The 23,173-nt window shown below is 40.3% G+C and overlaps 1 protein-coding gene across 1 annotated transcript; it reads right to left on the reverse strand.

Moving 5' to 3' along the window:
* Positions 1 to 566: 566 nt before the first annotated feature.
* On the reverse strand, positions 567 to 21,183 carry c14h21orf91 (chromosome 14 C21orf91 homolog). The gene is made up of 5 exons (XM_008428224.3): positions 20,871 to 21,183; positions 19,296 to 19,432; positions 7,858 to 8,358; positions 7,551 to 7,613; positions 567 to 2,976 (listed from the first exon to the last, which is right to left on the reverse strand). Exons 2-5 carry the CDS (start codon positions 19,420 to 19,422, stop codon positions 2,804 to 2,806), a joined length of 864 nt encoding a protein of 287 aa, XP_008426446.1. The 5' UTR covers positions 19,423 to 19,432; positions 20,871 to 21,183; the 3' UTR covers positions 567 to 2,803.
* Between the last annotated feature and the right edge of the window lie 1,990 nt (positions 21,184 to 23,173).

Below are 23,173 nucleotides of genomic sequence, written 5' to 3' on the forward strand. Positions count from 1 at the left end.
AAGGTGTGTTTTTTTTAAATAAAGTATTGTAAATCTTTATGCGCTTTTTTTCCTCAGGGTGGCGCTCTTTATGTGTTTATCCCATGAGGGCTGTGGCCAGGAAGGCTCTCCTGTATGAAGAAGCCTGACTAAAGACAGTCGATGTATGACAGCCTGTAATTTTCTTTTCAGTGGAGCCTTCTCCTGAGTCAGGTTCAGACTCCCACAGAGCTGCTCTGCACAAGCATGTAGGACTCGGGGACTGTCAGAATCTGGACCTGTTCTGGTTCAGTAAATATGAAGATAACAGTATCACGTTGCACGTGTAACTGCAGGGGGCAGTGTCGCACCACAGAGCGAAATATTGGGGCACAAAGATGTGCTTTGTGCAAGCAACCAGTGATGATTTGGCCATGCAAAAAAAAAAAAAAAAACCACACAAAAAAACACAACCCCCCCCCCGCCCCCACACTCTTAACCTCACTAGCTTCATTGTCGAACTTTTTGGGTGTGAATACTTTAAATGCACTACTTTAAAAAAAAAGTTTGTAATTGGTATATAAAAAAATCCAGCATGTCAGATAATGTAAAAATACCTGTATTTTTATTTTTATTGGAAAAACAAGTTATTTAAGCACAATTCAAAAGACAAAATATTTCCACACACAATAAATAGGATGCAAATACATCAAAGACAGAGTCAGCCATGAACAAAAACAAATGTAAAAAATGTAAGCAAATGAACAGTCAGGCTACAACTAAAGTAGAAGTGTAACAGATATGCCTCCGTGTTCAGTTGGAGATAATGGAACCACAGTAAGATGGGACTGGTTCTCCCACCGAGCGGGGAGAAAGGCCCAGACATGTTCTAACAGCACACGAAAGCAACTCGAAAACAAATGTACAATCGAAGATTTAAAAAGCTAATAAAAAAAAAAAAATCTGCTATAACAACCAAACAAAAACGCACTCAAGCAGACGGCAAATAACCGTCTAAAATAAAACCCATTAAAGAAAAAAAAAAAACAAGCTTAAAACTGAGCTAAAACCATTTCTTTAGACCCTAAAAAAGGGTCGAAAACATCTAATCTCTTACAAAGAGCAAAATACACATAATGCTGATCTACACATCAAGCTTAGAAACTCTTAAAATCGGCGACCTCGCCCTCTGAAGAAAAGTCAAACCAATACTCTCTGGATAAGGCCGTATGTATTTTAGTCTGTAGCTTGCATAGGATTCATGTACCTTCGTCTTCCTTTGTTTAAAAGTCAGGGACATCCATAGGCACTGAAGACCAAACCGCCCTGTTTGTATTGCTATGTGGACACTTTGCTCTGACACATTCAAACAGGAGAGAAAGAAAGCAACTTGAGAACGAATCGATAAAGTATGCTCAGAACACATGAAAACAAGTAAGGATAAGTCACATGGGTTATTAAATCTGTTTGGTGTTGCGTCATCATCATCATATGACGTTTTTATACTTTTTTTTTTTTTTAAATAAAATGCAGAACAGACTTTGGTATTGCAACTGGTTTTGCTTTTCAGAAGCTCCATGTTTTCTTGAATAAGTGTATAACCACCCATGGTGCTTTGTGCTTGATAGCTACACGACAGACATCACTGCTTTGTATGAAATGGGAAACTAATTACACCAGAAGTAACAGAACGGACACAGACTAAAGTTGAACCTCACGTAACACGTCTCCTTAGGCAACAGAGTGTAAAAAGTCATGATTAAAAAACATAATTAGAAACCAAACTGACAGAAGTCTAGTTTGTACGTCGTTCCCAAACACTGAATCGGTGGAAATGTGAAGCTTTTTTGGAGTACTCTCAGGTGTAAAGTTTTAAAATGTGATGTTAAATATTTTTCAAAATATTTTACTCATAATAACTCATTTCCTCAAGGTGGACTACAAGTCATTTTAAAATTACTTTCGCTTAGATCTATGACCATAATCGTCTGACCCAAGCAAGGACTAGAGTGACGATAAATGGACGTATGGTAAAAAATAAAGCTTTCAGAAAATAACTATTAGATTATTTTATGACCATTTTTTCTCCATAATTTGATAGTACTTAACTATAAAAAATATGAATGGACAAGCAGTGGTTTGCTGATTTCAGACACTCAGTTTTCATATCCAAACAGAGCATTTTCAGGACAATCTGACACCCTGTGTCACCCTGTTTAACTGTTTTGGGTAAATATTGTGCAGCTAGGAAGCTTGACTGGATAGAATGCTTTTTCATTTTTCAAAGATCAAAATACTGATTCTCATATCTTAACTGAAAACGAATTGAAGACATACTAAAAAACTGAATGTCCATAGCTACTTTGCTCGAGAGAACGAAGGTAAAAACGTGCCGAGCACAATGAAACTGATTATCGAACAGCATACGAAATAAAACTCACAGTAAAAGAAAACCACCAGCAAATATTAAAAGTCAATTCAAACAAAAAAGGTTTTTTCCTTAAGAGTCTGCGGCACGTTAAAACGCAGACGTTCCCTTACAGTTCTATGCTGTGGCGTATCTGGAACCCGCTGTTCTCAACATGCATCCTGGGTAATCAGCAGGTTGCAATTCAAGCCACAACAAGCCAAGCACTGAAAACCCTCGCATCGTTTCTGCGCCCGCAAAACAACCGAGCCCTTGACAACTTGTGCGGATGCAGAGCCGGTGGCCCAATGCCGGCATAGTGTAAAAGTCTAGCGGAATCCAGATGCTTCCTCCATGCTGAGGCAGTCCACTTCATCATCGTTGTCATCGTCATCTTCAGAGAGTCCACCTTTGGGGCTGCTGCCGTCTTCCAGCCCTTCATTCCACGGCGGCTCCGCTGGTGCTGGCCTTCACGCCGGCCCTGCTGATGTGCAGCCAGGGCAGTTTGGTGCAGTTTTTAAAGAGCTGCTCAATGGCGACGTGGCGGACGTGCAGCTCTGACGCCAAGGCGTCCTTCTCCTGCACGGCGGCCGTCAGCTCCTCAAAGACCTCTGCGGAGACGGGCAGTGTGAAACGATTAAATCTCTATAAGAACTTCAAGCAACGTGAGCAAACAAACAAACAAAAAAAAAGTGACAACTTCAGCGAAGTTTCCTCACAAACTAAAATGGAGAAGCTTTGCCAAGTTCTGCTCCTTATCAGATCTGACTTTTGGAATACCACAGCTGTAGTAAATCAGTTAATCAACCCTCATCTCTTCAAAGTTACATATTTGTTTACTTTCTTTAAAATGTATTTGGAACAGCAGCAACGTGAAACTGAAAATGTGAAACTGTCGATCCCGGTTTTTAGAGTGAACGCTGGCGCGACTTGCTGCCGCTGCTCGCCGGTTAAATTAACTTAGTTTATGGTCTTGTGACCTAATGGACTATGCAATCGCACTAATCAGGCTGACTAACTTTTGTCTGTTCAGCTAAATCGCCGTTTTTGACAACACTGCGTGTGTACATGGACTAGCTTCCACTCTCCTGCTCTCATCTACTACCTGAGTCTTACCTGTCGCTGCTCACCTGTCCAGGCTGCCGACTCCTCTTCTACAATGCCAACTAGCAGGATATATATCTGGGCTGTGCTTTTCTGGACTCTCCTGGCACTCTTTCAACAACCTGTTACAGGTCAGATCCAGTATTCTGCTGCTGAGCTCCTCCGGCTGCGGTTTCATCTATCTGCACTTCCCCCTGCTTCACTACTCATCTCGGATGCAACTTTCCTACCACGCCGGAAATACATCCACCGCGGGTCTCGTCGGAACTTCCAAGAGGACACGTCGAAACCCATAAAATCCATCTGGTCTACCTCTCGTCGTCTCCGGCGTGCTTCCAACCGGGTTGTTGACCGCAGCATGCTAGCTTGCCTAGCCCGGTCAGCTAACACTCCTGCAAAGTCTGATAACTCCTCTGTAAACTTCGGTCTGCTTAACATCCGCTCACTCACGGGCAAGGGACATCTCATCCAGGATCTCCTCACTGACCGTAAGTTTGACTTTCTATGCTTGACTGAGACTTGGCAACAACCTAATGACTTTTCTCAGCTCAATGATTCTACTCCACCGGGGTTTGTTTACATCTGTCAACCCCGTGGCACCGGCCGCGGAGGAGGTCTCGCGATAATTCACCGCGAGAAGTGGAAAGTCTCGCCGTTGTCTGCTCCCACCTTCTCTTCGTTTGAATCAACTGTGTGTCAGCTCTCTGGACCTACCCCCACCATCATCACAACCATCTACCGCCCCCCGAAAACTAACAGTGACTTTCTGAATGACTTTGGTGCTCTTCTCACTCACCTGTCAACCCTCTCACCAAACATCATAGTATTGGGTGATTTCAATATTCACATGGACGATGGCAATAGTTCTCTGACTAAAGACTTTTCATCCTGCCTCCAGAGTTTTGGTCTCCAGCAGTTCATCAATGTTCCCACTCATTCTAAGGGTCATGTCCTGGATCTAGTCTGTTGTTCTGGTGTTTCCCCCTCTGATTATACAGCAGATGAACTCGCCATAACTAACCATTTCCTCCTCTCATTTAATATTTGTCTCCCTCTCTCAATCACTAAGCTTTCCCGTCTTATCTCCTTCCGTAACATTAAGGATATTAATTTAAATTCTCTCTTCTTCGGCTTCAATTCACTCATGGACAATATATACTCAACTCTAAATTCAACCACCCTTGATGACCTGGTCTCACATTACAACACTGGTCTTCACTCAATACTCAACTCTCTTGCTCCGTTAAAAACCAGATCTGTTTCTTTTGCTCGTTCTGCCCCCTGGTTTACTCCTGAACTTCGGCTCATGAAGGCCAAAGGACGGCAACTTGAGAGGCTCCACCGGAAAACTGGACTAGTTGTTCATAAAGACATTTACAAAAATCACATATTACATTATAAGGACTGTATCACTCAAGCCAAATCCTTCTACTACACTGGTTTAATCTGTTCAAATGAAGGCTCCACCAAGTCAATATTCTCACTTTATAAGAACATCATTCAAGTTCCGGACTCTCTACCTTCATATTTGTGTTCAACTGATTTTTGTAATTCCCTCATGTCATTTTTTGACAGTAAAATTCTTAAGATCCACCAGCATCTCAGCTCCCCCTGTCCTACTCTTGAACTTTCTCCTCCAGCCCACTCCTTCTCTTCCTTCCAGCTCCCAACAACATCAGAAATTACAACCCTTATACACAAATCCAAGTCGTCCACCTGTCTGCTTGACCCTCTTCCCACAGTCCTGGTTAAAGCCTGTGCCCCATCCATACTCCCTCTTATCTCTGCCATTATTCACTCCTCTCTCTCCACTGGAACAGTTCCTGCATCATTTAAAATTGCTGCCATAACCCCTATCTTAAAAAAACCTGGTGCTGATCACTATAATCTGAATAATTTCCGTCCTATCTCCAACTTGCCTTTCATCTCCAAAATTCTTGAGAAGATAGTAGCATCCCAACTTCACACTTATTTATCCAACAATAACCTGCATGAACTGTTTCAGTCTGGTTTTCGTCCCCTCCACAGTACAGAAACAGCTCTCATAAAAATCCCTAATGACCTCCTTATGGCAGCTGACTCCGGCTTGCTGTCCATTCTCATCCTACTTGATTTGAGTGCAGCGTTTGACACTATCTGCCATGCTACCCTACTCAACAGACTTTCCTCTATTGGTATCACTCAGACTCCTCTAAACTGGTTTAAATCATATCTCTCTGGCCGCACTCAGTTCATTCGGATCAAAACCTTCTCTTCCCAGCCTTCCTCTGTCACATCAGGAGTTCCCCAGGGATCTGTCTTAGGGCCCCTCCTCTTCATTATTTATCTCCTTCCCCTGGGCAATATTTTTCGCAATCCAGTAAGCCCGCCTCCAACCTCCCACCGTCTTCGCTTACTGACTGCTTGACTGAAATAAAATCCTGGTTCTCCTCAAATCTGCTTAAGCTTAACAGTGATAAAACAGAGGTTCTTCTCATTGGTACCAAATCTACTCTGGCCAAAATCAAAAGCTTCAGTCTTGTAATTGATAACTGTCCCGTTTCTCCCTCCCCTCAGGTAAAGAGTCTGGGTGTCATCCTTGACAGCACTCTGTCTTTCCAGTCTCACATTAATAACATTACCCGCTTGGCTTATTTTCACCTACGCAACATCAACCGCCTCTGCCCCTCCCTTACTCCCCATTCCACTGCCATCCTTGTTCACTGTCTTGTGACATCACGCCTGGACTATTGCAACTCCCTTCTGTTTGGTCTCACCCAGAAATCTCTTCATAAGCTCCAACTGGTCCAGAATTCAGCTGCCCGTATCATTACCAAAACCCCATCCATGCACCACATCACTCCTGTCCTGCAAAGACTCCATTGGCTGCCCACCAAGTTCCGCATAGAATACAAAATTCTTCTGTACACTTTCAAGGCCCTTTACAATCTCTCCCCACCATATCTTTCAAATCTTATTCATATTGCCATTCCCTCTCGCTCCCTCAGATCATCCTCCTCCATCCATTTCACTGTCCCCTCTGCCCGTCTCACCACCATGGGGAGCAGAGCTTTCAGTCGCTCTGCTCCCCAACTCTGGAACTCATTACCACCATACCTTAGAAACATAAAGTCATTATCACATTTTAAAACCGAACTCAAAACACACCTTTTTAGATCTGCCTTTTCCACATGACACAATTGGTTTGCCTGATTTTACATAGATTTTATATAGATAACATTGTTTTGTTTTATTTATTTTTATCTATTTTTAATTGTTACATTTTATTTGTTTCTGTCACAGTTTTTTTTTTACTATTGTACGGTGTCCTTGAGTGCCAGAAAGGCGCCTTTGAAATAAAATGTATTATTATTATTATTATTTATTTTTTTTAATTCCAGGCTGAAAATTACGATGTAGCATTACGGCCACGCTAAGGAAGAAATAAATAAAAATTATGAGAAAAAAGTCGTAACATTGCAAGAAAAAAGTCGTACAAGAATTAAGTCATATCACAAGAATAAAGTCAGTGTTACTGAATAATTTTACCAGAATAAAGTCGTAAAATTAGTTGAATTAAGTAGTAACCTTATGAGAACTCCGACATGAAAAATAATAAAATATTAAAATGAGGAATGTTGAGCATCTTGTGAAGTCACTTTGGCATCAGTTTTACAAATAAGAAAAAACAATCTTTTAACACATTCACGTCAAATTATTATCAAAATAACTGGAAACGATTTTCCAAGCTTCTGCATATATTTTGTAGGAAAAAAATTAATTACAGACTAGAGTTGGTCATGTCTGATTACCATCTCATTAAAACCACTCTTACGACTTTCTTTTGATGTTTTTGTGTCTTTTTTTCTGGTAATACTATAACTTTATTCTTGTAATTTAAAAATAAAAAAATTCTTCGTCTGGCCCTAATTTTCAATGATATAAAATGGTCCAATATTCAAATTTAGAACATGTTGCAGTTGTGAGATTAAGACTAACTATGAGTAATCTGGATTAATTTAAATAATATTAAAATCTGAACATTTGATTCAGATACACAGCTAAAAGAATCCCATCACGTTGGTAGGAAACTAAGACTTACTTTCAATCTGCTTCAGCAGTTGGCTGTTCAGCTGATGGAGCTCCTCCACACTCATTTTCGTCACTGAAAGAGAACACATTGGTTTATTATTATTAGTGGAACAGAACATATTAAATTCTTGTACAGAAAGAACTATGCAGGGTGGAATGAGATGCAAAGATGGGGGGGGGGGGGGCATGTTATTTCTTCTACCTTACCTCCTACAAACATTATTCATGACAAACAGTATTCTGACTCAATAACAAAGAGATAAAAGACTGAAAATCCACACCAACTACTACAAAAAAAGGGAATTATTATAGCGTACATTCGTCTCTGCTGTGCCCCTGGTTTCTGTGCTGCTTCTGTCCTGACGACTGCTTCCAGCTGTGCAGATCCTTTCGTCCGTCCCTGCTCCAACCGCCGGCCTGCGACTCGCGCAGCAGCTCCACCTCCTCGGCCGTTTGACTCTCCAGCATCCCCGCAGCGTACGCCGGCAGCCCCGTCGCCATGGACCTGTCCCAGCAGGGGGCGTAGCGGGGCACCTGGGCGTCAGACTGGGGCAGCAGCTTGCGCTCGCCCTGCTGGCTGTAACAGAGGAGCTTTGCCCCACGTCTGGCGCAGCTGCTGGAGGAGAGCGAGTCTTTGTTCTGGGCAAACTGGATGATGCGGTTCAGCTTCTGGCTGAGGGCCAGCTTCATGCCCTCATAGGCACTTCTGGAGACCTTGGAATGGGACAGCTTCTGATTGGCAATGAGGTGGCATTTCTCAAAGCAGTCTCTGTGGCCACGCAGCGACTTCGAGTGCAGCAAGGAGGTCGAGGTTACGCCTGCGTTAGAAGCGGACAAACACAAAGAGAGTTAGCGCCACAGCTAAAAAAAAAACTGATTTATGGTTTATAACTCTTAAAATGTGTCTAAAAATCTAAACTGTTTGTTGATAACCGCACACAATTAATGATTTTTAGACCTTTGAGGAGGTAGATAAGATTTGTGTGTACAATCAGTTTCTCATTCAAGTATTGTCCAATCACCAATCTCTGAATATTAAGGAAATTAGGGCCAAATAATTGGCTCCCAGTTGTTCTGGGGGGAAAAAAATGTTATTTAAATTAAATCCAATAAATGCCCCAGTGAAGCCCTACATCTCTCAGACAGGAAGTAGAGAAACTGCAAAACAAACTTGAAGTAAAATGGGTCGCCTTTATAAACCGAGGGAAGATGAAGGTGAAAATCACTTGTGTGCGTGTGTGTGTGTATGTGTTTGAATCTACAGAGAGGAGTGTGTGACGAACGGCAAAGTGAGTGGTGGCTTTCTTCACATGGCCTACATTTCTCAGCAGGTAGAGGGTACACGATGTAGGCCGACTTGAGGAGATTAGTCACTGATCTTTAAACTGTTACAGGAGATCACCGCGGCACGGTTAGCTAGCGCTTCAAGTGGTCACGGCCGCTTTGGCCCCACAAAGCAAAATACAGTCAAAACTGGAAGCAGCACTGTTCAAAATTACACCCCAAACAGGTCAAAACATGAGAATCTGCCACCAGATGCAGTGGAGAACAGTCTCTTGATGTTTTAATGTGCTGTTTCATTAACAGTAAAGTGTCTCTAAAACACCCATAAAATGTTTACCATTGAGCTAAAATAATATTTCAGACCTGAATCTGCTTCATTTCTACTTACAGCTACAGGTCAATGTCAAACTAGATTAAGCAATTTAGGTTCAAGTCTCTCCTGGTCATCTGTCTCCACCAGGATTAGACAGCCCAGAAAGAAAATAGTTGAACATCTTAGGAAATAAAGAAATCATAAGTAAAATTACACGCAATTACATTCATGTTTCTCCTCTTACCTGCAGTTTAAATGTTGCATTTAAAACTGGAACTCAGGGTTCTTGAAACTCACCAATTGTTTTTATAGTGTTCAGGAACCTATTTTCTAGTAAGAAATAGTGATGCACTGATCCGATAATATCTGTGTCGGTCTAGAATTTAAAAAAAGTCTAGACCGGGTGTCGTGACAATGTGCCCAATCCATACTGGCAAATCTATTCAGTCTAAGTCTATGCTTCACTATTTATTTTACATTATATTTAGAATTTCTAATTGGACTTTCTGAACCATTTGAAAGAAAGTTTGTTTTTACATTTGCTGTTACGCTCCTAACTGCACTGACAGCACAAATTAAAGTTGTGGTTTTACCTGTTTGACCAAGCCTGTAAGATTATTCGTGTATTTAAGTGCGCTTTACCGGTGCAAAGTTATCAAATAAGTTTGTAATCCAGCACATTTAAGTCCGTGTTTAAAAAAAAAGAAACATTTAAAATCAATTCAGCACTTTTCTTCTGTATAGGATCGGTATCAGACAATACTGAACCTCCGATATCTGTATCGGTATCGGAAATGAAAAGAACGGAATTGATCCAACTCTAGTAATAACTAGCTACAAGGTCTAAAACCAGACAGTAAATGTTTCATTTTCTCCTTAATTTTCTTAAGTAGTTTTTAAGTACTTGCAAATAGTCTCAAAAGGTGGTTTTAGTTTGGACCGTTAGCTTTAATGGCTGTCTTCCACAGCAGAGTTTTAGACCATTACACAACCGTGTGTTTGGGAATCTATTCTTAGCTTCTGCATATTTGTGCTTGGCCCAGAGCGCCTTGAAAGACAGATTTTTATTCTGTGGATTAGCCTTGTGAGAAAACCATATTACGTAATCCAAGTTGGTTGCAACTCTGGTCAAAGGATGTATAATAACGGCTGCAAGAGATTTCAGTCAAACAGCGATACTAAGCTGATCAGTCACTGAAGCACATTTCCTACCACAAGCTTTGTGACAGAAAATCATAACAATGATATATTAAAAAAAAAGAAAAAAGCATTGGCCCAAAACCAGGGCAGTGTGCAACCAGCCAAAGACCTCACTCAGCGTAAGCAGCTTAGCATTGCTGGCTTTCATGGGCGCACACATTAAGCACAAACACACACAGACTTTTCAGTGGAGGTGAAGTCAACATTGTTGAGCTGTGACAAGTGGCGATAATACACACCACGGACCAATACGCTTGGGGTTTCTTTTCTCTGCTCTCTTGAAGGAGGAGTCAGACTTGCCCGAAGAGAAAGATGGAAAACATGCTTGGTTAAAGTCTGACAGAAACCTCTGAAACGTAAACAGCTGGTGTTATTGATCTGTTTCAGTCTGAAGGCAGCTGTGGCTGTGAGCTGAGTTAATTATTCTACAGCACTGGGATCAGTCAAGCAAGAACTGAATGAGCAAAGTCTATATATATATATATATTTTTTTTTTTTAAAGTCCCAAATCCCCACTCCTATTCTTAAAGCTTAAATATTACAGTTTCAAAGCCTTTACACAAAGATTTAAAACTATATTTTAATAGGGTCTAATTGCTTCCATTTCAAAATAGAAAAGCAGCAATTATTCACACTCTTGCTAATCTAATACAACACTGATTATTGCATTTACCTTCTCTGTAATATACAATTAGAAACTGAAAGGAGGCTAAATTTAGCAGTAGATTTCAAGTTCTAATTTCTGGAATCATTACACTTTTACTGTTCTGCTCTTTGTAGAAAAACTCAAATGAGTTGATGTTAACTGGTTCATTAGTCAAGCTGTTTAGTCAAGTGTAGAAAAACTCAAATGAGTTGATGTTAACTGGTTTATTAGTCAAGCTGTTTGGGTAAAGGACAGGCATAGGCATTTTCAGCCAACTGAGTGGCAGCAACAAGTGGGGGAGGGGAACCTATTCTATGTTTGATATAGCAACAGAAACCCCTGGTCACTCTAGTGATTTACTGGGTATTTCCTTAAACTTACATAACATTTTTTTAGTTTTGAGGATGCAGTTATTAAAAGATGGACAGTTTGGTTTTAGGGGAGTGCCGCTACAACTTTTTCACTTCTGCAACTCAGATATCTCAGAGTGTGGGATACAAGCACTTTCAGATAGAAATTCTGGGGCCGACTAAATGCCAGATGCAGGCCGATAGAATCCGATACGCTGTTTTCGGCTGATATCGGACCAGTTTCTGATATCGATATTGATTCGGGACAACCCCTCTTTGGTCTATGCACCATAATGTAACTATGAGTCTCAGGCATTTTAGATAAGAAGAAATTATCTAAAAGTGTTTAAAAGATGAAAGATGGCAAACAAAAAGTGCCGTCTTTGATCCATGGAATTTAAGAGTTAAATTACAATCAAAGCATCGTCATTCTGTAGCCTTCTCCCCACTTTAAAAAACTAAACAGATTCACTGTATTGTGGTTTCTTATTAAGAAACGCACAGTAACCCTATACGTCATTAGTTTTCAAAACATTCACTTTGAAATGCCTTTTTTGAACAATCTGTTTACCTTAAGAAAAACAGCAGGTTTTAGTTGAATATTTGAGTCGCTGTGTAAAGGGCCAAATTCAGTTATTTACAATTTCTTCAACTTGATCATGGAAATAAAAAAAGAAAACCTGTTGTGCTGTTTTTCTGCTATTCAAGGATGTTTCATATCGAGACAAACGGATATTTTCGCTTTGCACCTGAGAGCAATAACCAAGGCTAGCATACAGTGTGGCTAGCAGCAGCAACCATATGCAGCCAATCTGGTTCTGCTCTGGGTGGAAGAGCTGGGGAAGGACACCCGATCCTTGACACACTACAGGGTAGTGAACGGTTGAAAGTTGGTAGTGAGAACAAGTGGGACAGAGGTCATCAGAGGTTTCCTGCAGCTCAATAGAGTCTGTTAGCAGCAGCTGCTGCTACAGCATGGAAGCAGGCCGGCTTCCATATCAACTCTGAGATAATATGGAAAGCAGCGAAAAACGGTTCAAACACCTGTCAACCACTGCAAACTCTGCAACGCTTCCTTCCAGTGTAACTGCAGGAAATCACACTCACTAAACTGTAACCAAACTCCTCCACGGTTTGGTTTACAGTAAACTTCTAGAAGATTACTCAATATAAAAATGTAGTAATGTATATTTTTTTGTGGTAAAAAACAAACAAACAGATCAACTCCATCAGAAAAACAAACAGAACAAAGAGATTGTTCAGGATCTCATTATTGATAAGGGTAGAGCAGAACTGGGCAGATGGTACACAGTGAGAAGGATAGTCACAATCACATCTGGCCATCATCTGCCTTGAAATGTTGCTCAGGAGTCACATCTGTGACCGGAAGAAGACAGATGAAGACAAATGGCTCCTTAGATCCATGGCTGAATGATTCAAGTAGCTTCCTCAATCCAAAACTGAAGAGCTACCTCAAAAAAACGACGTCCATGAGGGATTTTTAACGGTATTTTTTATTTTTTTTAAAAACATAGAAGATGAGAAGTTCGTCAAATTTGTTAACCAAGTAACAGTATCTGTGTTTTCAATAGTGCAATTGATAAGGACAGCTTGAATGCATTATTTGGTAGGTTATTAAATGTCAAGTGTCACGCATTTGCGCTCTGCATGTTAATAATGTATTTGGACCATTGGACAGACTTTAACTGGTGGAAGCATTGTGAAAAGGTGAAATTTGGGTAAGCAAACAGATTTAGCTTGATAATAAATTGTCAAGCTAATATAACAGCAGGTCAAAGCTTTTAGGATACAAATACTAAGTTGGACACACTATAGTTTTTTATTATTATTATTCTGTTGGGTTAGGGGGGGAAGTAACTTGCAACAAAGTGCATATTTTGAGATGTAGTGGGCTCTATTCTGTTTTGTGAAGGAGCGTTAATGGCTGCATTAGCAAATATGACTGAGGATAACCAGCATGTTTATATTTGGACACTTGTATTTGTACAGTGTAATAATCTCAAACTGGGTCATGTGAAGGCAGAAAATGTCTTTAACTTCCAATTAAAAGTGTTGGTCAGACAAAAGAGGATTTTCAAGAGTATACTTGATAGAAATATTTTGCCTTCGGACCAAAACTTGTTATAAAAGACTAAATCAAATAAAGACCAAACTCAATTGTGACACATTTACTTGCAGTTGCCAGGTTAACGGAGACTAAATCTTTTTGAAGGAGCTTATTTATTCAAAAGCATAATCTAATGGTAAGCAGGGGGGCTCTGGAGCGTTCGCCTAACAGCTTCTGTGTTCGATTATACGGCTGCGACAGGGAGCAATATTGCCAGGCGTCTCTATAGCTGGCGGGGTGAAGAGTTGAGAATGAGTTGTTTAGAAGAGTGTAACAATAGACCCTGTAGAGCTGCAACAATCGACACCATCTGTGTTTCACCAGGCGTCTGCTGAGGGATTTTTCTGTTTGTCCGATCCGAAAACAGGCTCGTTGTGTTACGAGGTCTCAGCAAATATCTGCATCTGCATTACGTAAGCGCATGTAGGAATGCTGTTGAATTCGACACCTTACTCTTAACAAGCGGCTGGAGATGACCAAGAGACCAATGAAAGGAGAGAATTGCGGTCACCCAAAACTCATTTCACACACGCAGGATGGAACGTGCGAGGTGTCAGGTTGAAACGACCCCGCTGATGCTGTTTTGTGACAGAAATATAACTACAGACGGCTCAAATAACACGTACACTTTATTTTCAACAAAGAACAACACACTAACTTCAGCAGCCTAATTATGGGACCGACAGGCCCGGTACCAGTAAGTTAATTTGGGCTTTAATCAGCCATTTAGGGAATCTGACAGATGGTCTTATTAAATAAATAAGCATGTTATCCAAGCATAGAGTCTTCATTATCTATAATAAGCTGAAGTGAAGATCTGATTTGGTGTTCTTACAGCGCCATATGGATTTATATTAAAATCAGATCAAAGTTTGCTCTTTGTGTTATATTTTTGACATGAAATTGATTGTAATTCACTGGATACCAGTAGAGGAAAGTCTACCAAAGCTTTGTATGATTTATTAGCACAAATACTTTATGTTTGAACTAATTAACAGTCAAACAACCGCATGCCTGCTCTGCATTTAGCATGACAGGAAGCTACAAAAACTGGATAAGCTATCAAAATGTTTTGTCTGGAATCATGTGCTTTCACCACAGCAAATTATGACTTGAATTATGTTCAGAGTTTAACTCCCTTTCACCCAACAGCTGACATAAACAACTGCTAATAACTGAAGTTTGGTAGTTTATGATTTAGGTTTAGCTGAAATTGAATTCCCAACAAAGTTGGAAAAGCTCTGGATTACATGTTGGTTCAGGTTCACGCAGAATTTCCCCGTTAAATAAAAACAACAACTCGCTCAACTGGCTCTGACGGTTCTGCTTCTGAACAACGGACCGGCTGTGTTGACGCTCAGGGTTACATGAAGCACCCAACTGAGATGGAGGAGCAAGAGAAGAGAAAATAAACATCTCCAAGTGAAAGGATATTAAGTCTAAGATTGAGCAACGCAGAAACAAGCCAAGTGATGTCTAAACCGCCACACACACACACACACACTCACACGGGGTTTCCTCAGATACAACAATGCCTTCACTTCCCGTGTAAAACTGTGCCCCCAAGTCTTATTGAAGTCAGTGTTTCCGTCATCACTGTGAAGGGATTGCTTGTTGATATCAGTCCCATACGTGGACTGCCTTAAATCTTTGCTTTATGCTTTTGTATTTCATGATTCTCGGGAGGACAAATTGTTTAAGTTAAAGCTGCTTGCAGATAATCTGACTGAACAGTAAGCCAGCAGCGAACATCCTTACAGGCAAGTCTCAACAGCTCTCTTCTGTGCAAACATCTAAACAACGACCAGGAGGCCGTGGGAGGAAATGAATACAAAGGTCATGTAGCGTTGCGTTGTATCCCGTCTGATTTCTGCTGCGACTATACCGTCTCTTCATTATTTTATCCATATTATATATCAACTGATCTCCTGTACATGTAGTTTTAATGCTCTATGAGTGGCCACAAGTACTCAAATAATTATCAGCAGCAAAAAACTTTTCAAAGAGAAAAAAAAAAGAATAAAAATCCTGTATTGGCCAATATCAGAATCGGCATGTCAGGCTTTTTAAAGATCAGTGATTGGGCACCGGTATGTTTCAAACTCCACGGAGAAAATGCTAGCTGTATCTGCAGACGTTTTTGTCGTTCAGGCTGTGGATTCACTGTCTTGGGAAATCAGAAAGAATCATTCCTGAAACCAGGTTCCAAAGTGGATACATTTCAGGACGCCGGTTTCATGTTTCCGTCAGTGTTTGACAGTCACGTCTTTTATTAAACAATGGCGTCAGCGCTGCCGATCTGTGTTACAGCGCCACCAATTGGCCCGGCAGACCCAACATGTCAAAGTTCACCAGAAAACTTTTTTGAAAATACACATCTCTGTGCAAAAATGCTGAATAAATGTATCTTTCTACATCTATGACGAAGGATACTGTGAACGCTGTCTGTTACATGACAGAATCTATTAACTCTGTGCCGAAATGAAGCAGAATTATCTGAGAAAAACACTGACGAGTCCACGTTTCTGCATTCATTCTTTAGCAATTACGACTCCAAGTCCTGCTGTGGCTCCAAACATCAGTACTGTGAACTTCATTACCGCTGTACTCCAACAACACGAGGCAACAGATGAAGACACACGCTGCTTAAACTGTATTTGGGGAAATAACAGTTGCGCAATAGGAGAGGTTTTTCACAGAGTGCATCTGTCTGTGTGAGAAAAACAATGCCAACTTGGCAGTTCATTTCAACACACGATTACACGCAAAGAAAAGCCATTAAGTCTACATGAGCAATCAGCAAACACACGGTTCGGCCATTGTTGTCACTCACTCACACTAAAAAGTTGCCAAGAGAAATGTGGCAGCCTCTTGTTTCAGTAACGAAATGCAGAGTTGCATCAGAAACACACGCTCGTCTTCAAAATCCCCTGATTACTGGTCGTTGGTCATTCTGAAGGCTGTGTTCAATGATCAGGATTTTTTAGTTTCTCACCTGATAAAACTACAAATGGGAATGATTCCTTGGTGCAACTGCAGGAAATACAACAGTGACAGCCATCAAAAACTGCCAGCTGCTGAGCTAACAGTTGTGTGACCGTGTGAAACTGAAACATCAACACACCGAATGACATACGGATTCTTTCTTCACGCCGGCTTTTGACATAACTCGCTTGTATTGAGTTATTTAGGTTGCTGGCATCTCTCTAGCGTACACAACGGTTACTATTCTTGTCGTCCATATGATGATTAATGAGCGTGCAAACGTTCAACTGACAACACTTTACTGCACCGTGAACAACAGTTCCTCGGTACCCACACACTGTCTCCTTCCATCGTGACGGGCTGTGCGTGTAAATCCGCGCTGGCCGCTTTGGCTGCGGACGGGAAAATGATGGGAGCTCTTTCAGCATCTGGAACGGCACGCTAACAAGTAGCCGATAGTCATATTGTGCACAGATAGGCCTGTCATGATAACAAATTTTGCTGGACGATTAATTGTCTAAAAAAATTATTGTGATAAACGATAATATTGTTTCAAGACCTTTTGACACTGAATTAATGGAAATGACGTAATAATTTCCTGCCATAGATAGATACACTTTATTTTCAAAAGAACACATAACACTGGAACTGAAACTAAATAAACAAAACAACCAAAAACAAAAATAAAATGGATTCTCAGTCTCCATTAACAAAAAACGTACTTGAAAAAACTAAACAACATAAAGCCAAAGTGGCAATAAATGCTGCATTCAACCAAAAGAGTACAGATTATCAAGTCTGTATACTATATTTGCCTTCAGTAATCACTAGATTTAAATAGAGAAGACGGGCAAATCCGACTACCTATTGCAATAGTTCATACTACACGATTTTTTGCCCCTCTTTCCCCTTATGACAATCTTAGATCGTTGGCCGATCTAAGATTGTCACTGGTAATTTCGTAACTGATCATCCTGCAGTGTGTGGTGTGTTAAGGTAGATCGTTGTGGCCGCTCCGATCTAAATCAGGGGGTTTCCCTGACTGGGAGCTTAACGCTGAATGTGACAGGTAGCCAATCAGAAAGCGCGGATTCTTCTCCCCGCTTTCTGAGGGGAAATTAAGGAGGAAAATCCCAAACAGCTAACACGGCGCAACACGAAGTCCAGCGGACATTGGAGATGATATGTGGAAACAACATTAATATTTGTTCAACAGTTCGTGCAAAAGAATATAGAAATGACAAGGAGAGGAGATGGAGAAAATTGCTACCGCAGTTGATAAACCCGGTACGTTTTCAGCTGTTCTTCATTAACGTGACATAAATAGGTTATAATGATTTTCATTGAGTCAGTCAGGACTTCACGCTGACTCTAGCCACATACATCACAGGTAGATTCTAGTAAAGCATTGATTAATGCCTGACTTTAAAATTAGTTAACTGGACTTGTAGCCATTATTTTGTGCCTATGTGGTTAGACACCACACGGCACGACGAACCCGATCGAACCGTTGTACCTGGGATTTCTGTCGGCTAATGTGTCTCTCAGGTTTAAAAAATGGGCCGACAACTCGTGTAGTGTGCGCTGGACATTACACTAATTACACCAGTGGAGAGCACCGGAGGTGAGCCTTTTTTCATTCAGTGTCATCAACAGAAAGAAAAAAAACGGCAGGAAGAAACGATAAAGCCGATAATTAAAATGAGGTCGATAGGTTTAATTTATCGTGCGATTAATTGATTTATCGTTTATCGCGACAGGCCTATACACAGAAAAACAAAAAGCCTTTGTGTGTGTATGAGATGAGCACCAGATGAGGGGTACCCGTCCCCTTTTCATTCCCCATTCTTCTTCAAATAGGCCACTCAGTAATTAAAAGAGGAAAAAAAAAAAAGAGAGCTTCAAACACACACTTGAGCTAGAGTGGCACATCAAACAGGAGGGGGGGGATCATTGTAATTTGCCATAATAAATGCTTTTGGTCATAAAAAGCTTTTATTCTTATATAAGGCTTATAAATTGTTCATGGAGAGAGGATAACACATGTTTATGAAAAATCTGTTTGGAAGATAAAAATGGAAGCAGTGTGAATTTGAAAGGCTTGGAGGAAGAGTTCTTCTAATCTAGATATTCCTCCTAATGCTACAGACCTGCAGCAGCTAAAACCATGTGGGAAGTAGCTAAAATTCACTAGAAAAAAATGCCTACAGGTGTCTATTTTAATAGTTGCGTGAGGTATTTCAGCTTCCCAAGCTGCATTTCCTTTCAAATGTTTTTAGAAAAAAAAAAATCCACACACCGGCAAATTTTCTGGGAATAATTTAATGCGGCTTTCCACAAAAAACAATCCAGGAAAAGGTGAATAGGAAAGTGTCCACTGTGTATGTGTATAAGATAAAACTTTAAACTTTTAAGATGACTAAACCTATCACAATTAATTGTGTGATGAATTAAAATGATCACAATAATTTCCACTCGGGCAGCAGTCGTTACAGAGATGCTTCCCTTTAACATCGTTGAAAAGCCGGCATTTCGGAGAAAACGCTGCCAACATTTGACACAGGACTTAGTTTGCGCTACCTGCCACTTTGACACTCTGACATTTCACAGGCTAAAGTTTTATTACCTCATTTCTGATGTTATATATTCACAACTTTTAAAATCATTAAAGTTGAGATCAAGTGTCCGGCGGCTAAATGCACCGTTAATTCCAATGGGAAAAGAGAGATAATCTATCACCACCAAGTTCCGTTGTAAAAGTAAATGACTCTTGGGTCCACAAATATAAAACGTTGTTTGCTGTCCACAAACAAGCAATGCACTTCCTCTTTTCCAGTTGCTTTTCTTACCCTCGATGCTGAGTTCAAAGCAGACGTGGCAGAAGGACAAGGTCCCCGTTTCAGTCTCTAATTTGCAGACGCTGCAGATATTGTCGTCGTTCAGATCGATGTTCACAAACTGCTCCTCTTCATCCATTGCGTCTCTTCTGAAACACAACCGTTAAAAGATGGTGATAGCATCCCAATTGATTAAAGTCGTCAACAGCTTTCAGAATTGCTTCTACTTTGCCTCAATTTACAAAACAATGCAGCAAAGACAGAGTCTAATCATCGACCCCGTTCACACCTGGCACCAAAGTCTGTCTCAAGTAATCTAATCATGTATGGATAGTTTGAATGCACTCAGGACACAATGAGGATGGGTTCCATTATACTGAAGAGCCACAGATGAAAAACAGCCCTCTCTAGTCAGTGACTGTGTTTGTTTCATCTAAAAAATAAAAACAAAAAAGTGTGATTCATATGTTAGCATTCATAAACATCAAACAGGAGAGTTATGGAATAGTTAGGACATTGAAATTTGTATGTTTAATGAGCATCCCCAACCAACTACTGCTCAGCTGAACTCAAACTGACCAATCACACTGACCCTTAACTGACAAAGTCACCAGTATTAAGGTGAGTTTTAAATCCAGTGAAGTAGCTCAACTTATTTCGTCGTACAACAGAGAATAAAGGAAGGTAGCCTGTTGCGTTAAATGAAAAGTAAACTATTTATATTCTTCGAAATAAAAGAGAAATGTCCACTGACGGACAGAAAAATTTACTTCGTTGTCTAAATGGGGGATATTTAGTCAGTAAAAACATCACAGACCAATTATGATCCAACACTCTGTATTACAGAGTTTGCATAATGCTGTCTGTAGTCAATTTTTGATTGAGTTTGAATCCAAATTAAAATGTAAACGTAACCAAAGCACCCCTTGTTATAAACTAGACGTGAAAACCAATGAGCTTTTGGCACCACCATAACCGTCTAACTCAACAGAGCGTCACATATTTTGCTTCCATTTTCTCTTCACAGATAGAAATAATGTCCCTGGTTCTTCTAGACCGGTTCAGCTCACGGGAAACAGTTTCAAGTCATATCGAAAGCTCTGTTTCGCTTTGTTCTTTCGACAACACACTGTCAAAAATAATGAATCCATTATGAACAGAGCCCCTAGTATCCCAAACCGAGCATGCAAAATTACAGGTGAAACGTAGGACATGGTTACTGACGCTATAATAACAAAGAGACTCGGTTATTTGATAAACTTTCCACCACGTCGGTGGTACATGTATGACCTTCAGAACCAGTTTCCCCCCCCCCCCAAACTGGTCGATACTTCAAATGTCTAAAAGCACACGGACACTAAGCCTGACACTTTACAGTTTAGAGGAACCGAGTGTCCCACACAATGTTACACCTCAGAGCGTTAAATAAACGAGTGCTAACAAGAAGTTATGCTAACAGCACACTCGCATCCTCCGACCACTCAGCCTGCTTCGTGACCGTTATTCTGCGGAGCTAAACAGAAAGGGCTTGAGGAAAAGACGGATTTTATTTCCCAGTATTGAACACACCACATCTGGCAAACTTACCTCTCAACCGACGGCTCTTTACGGACAGCTTTGAGCGGACACCTCGGTAGTTCACGGTCTCAGAAGGCTCTCAGACATTAAACAAGACTGCGCGTCACGGTAAATCCAAGGAAGCCACAGGAACCTCTGTAGCCTCTAAGCGGAAAGAACCACTTCTCGGAGTGAGGGGACAGAAAGTAATTATACGCTTAGATATATGACATTTTGCCGGCAACATAAATATACGAACAACAAAATTATATTTACCACACTTCACACACAAAATATTCATCTTCCAATGCAGAACTTTATTAAATAAACAACCCAAAGACAACAATGGCCGCCAGCGCACCCCTCTGATTTAAACAAGTCTTTTCTTCCACGCGTCACCAAAACACGCGCATGTTTGGAAAGAACCAAATAAAAAAAAGTCACAAAATATGGGAAACAATTTCTCGTTTAGAAATATACAACATCAAATATTAATATCTTTACCTCGAACAAATCTTTCGTTTTTACTACTTTCTGTTGACATTCACGGGAACATGGCAGGACACGACGCGGGGAACTGCCGCGAAACACCCCGAGCTACAGTCATTATTATAAAGGATTAAGTGATTTAAGTGTAGCAAATCACTTTCACCCAACATGTCTGGAAAGCGACAACACAAAAGACCCTCTTTCCCCCAAAACGCGAAACAGAAACAACTGTTAAACAGTAATTAAAAAAAAAAAAAATTCGTTTAAATTATTACATAAATTTTTTAAATTTATTTCCGAGCTATTATTTTTGACAGTAAAAATGCTATCACGTTAGATAACACAGTTATTATTGTTTTGGAACATTTTGAAGTTTATGTCTCTTCAGGTTCCGGTCACAATACTTTGCATATTGATAATATATTTGGCTTGTTGGCTGGACTGTACCTGTCCTTAAACTGATGGATATCTTCTGTGGCCTATAACTCATGAAAAGTGTTTAATAGTAAATAATGAAAAGTATCTGGAACATACATGTCGGTTAATCATAATATTGTCTTCACAATATGTTCAATTTAACATACAACATCTGATTTCAACATGTTCCCCGTTCACGTTGACATGACTAATTTTAGAGACTTAATCCTTTTTATCTGTTTACTTGCTGATATTTTCTTTAAAATTCACATTTGTAAACTTTTCCTTTGAGTCCTTTCTCATTTTTGTCACAAACAGGATGTCATAAAACGACAAGTTTGAACATTTCTCAGCACACTGCTTAATGTATTATTTTAAAGTTAAAAGAGCTCAAGCCAACAAGAGATACAACTTTCTGCCTAAGCCAACAGGAGAGCGTTAATCAGAGATGCACCGATGGTAACTCTGGAGGAGCTGCAGAGATTCACATCAGTGGGAGAATCTCTTGGCAGAAAAACTAATAGTTGCATACAAGCAGAGCAGAGCAAACTTGGAAGAAGACGCTCCGGTCAGATCACACCTGAACACAACACCTCCACTGTGACACATGGTGATGACAACATCATGCAGTTGGGACACTTTTCTTGAACAGGAACAGAAATGCTGGTAAGCTGACAGGATGATGAATGGAGCTAAATCAATAGAAAACTTGTTTAAGGTGCTGAAAGACTTGAGGCTGGGGTGGAAATTCACCCCTATGCAAGATCACTAACCTAAACATAAACTCAGGATAATGTAGGTCAATGCATAACCCGCATACCCATGTGCTAGAATGGCCCAGTCAAAGTAAATACCTAAATCTAATGAAGATTTTGTGGCAAGACTTAATTACCGATGGGGACAGATTTTAGTCTCTGGATGGTCAAAGCTGCCACATAATCACCTAGATTTGCAGATGTGCTTGCAGTGAAAAGTGGTTTTGCAAAAATAAATAAATAAATAAATAGCATAATACAAATGGCACATTTTAGTATGTTTATTAGTGAAAGAAAAAAAATCAAAAACTATCAATCATTTTCTTGCTACTTCTCTATTGTGTAATTTGTGTTGGTGTACAACAGAAAATCAAGTTTGTGGATGTAATGTGATAAAATGTAAAAAAAATATACAGGAGCTCTGAATATTTTTTTTACCCTTTTTACGCCTATTTATAAAGTAGTTCAAGTACTTAAAGACCATCAAAACCTTGCAGAGCAGTTCAGTTTTTCTTACAACATGTATAAACCCTCTGTAATGCCAGCTGCTCCAGGGACGCGTCAGTGATACTTTAGGCTCATTTGGCCCTGCATTCTCCAGCTGATGCCGTATCTGGGAATATACACAAGAACCTGACTACAACAGAATGAGCTGTCTTCATTTTTTAAATT

This window comes from Poecilia reticulata, chromosome 14, assembly GCF_904066995.2.
Source record: "Poecilia reticulata chromosome 14, P_reticulata-male-v2, whole genome shotgun sequence".
Lineage (NCBI taxonomy): Eukaryota > Metazoa > Chordata > Actinopteri > Cyprinodontiformes > Poeciliidae > Poecilia > Poecilia reticulata.

Coding starts and splice junctions, on each gene's coding strand:
- c14h21orf91 (XM_008428224.3), bottom strand. CDS start 19,422: ATGGATGAAGAGGAGCAGTTTGTGAACATCGATCTGAACGACGACAAT. Junction 8,359..19,295: donor CTTTGAACTCAGCATCGAGG/GTAAGAAAAGCA, acceptor CTTCTAACGCAG/GCGTAACCTCGACCTCCTTG. Junction 2,977..7,550: donor ACTGCTGAAGCAGATTGAAA/GTAAGTCTTAGT, acceptor CCGTCTCCGCAG/AGGTCTTTGAGGAGCTGACG.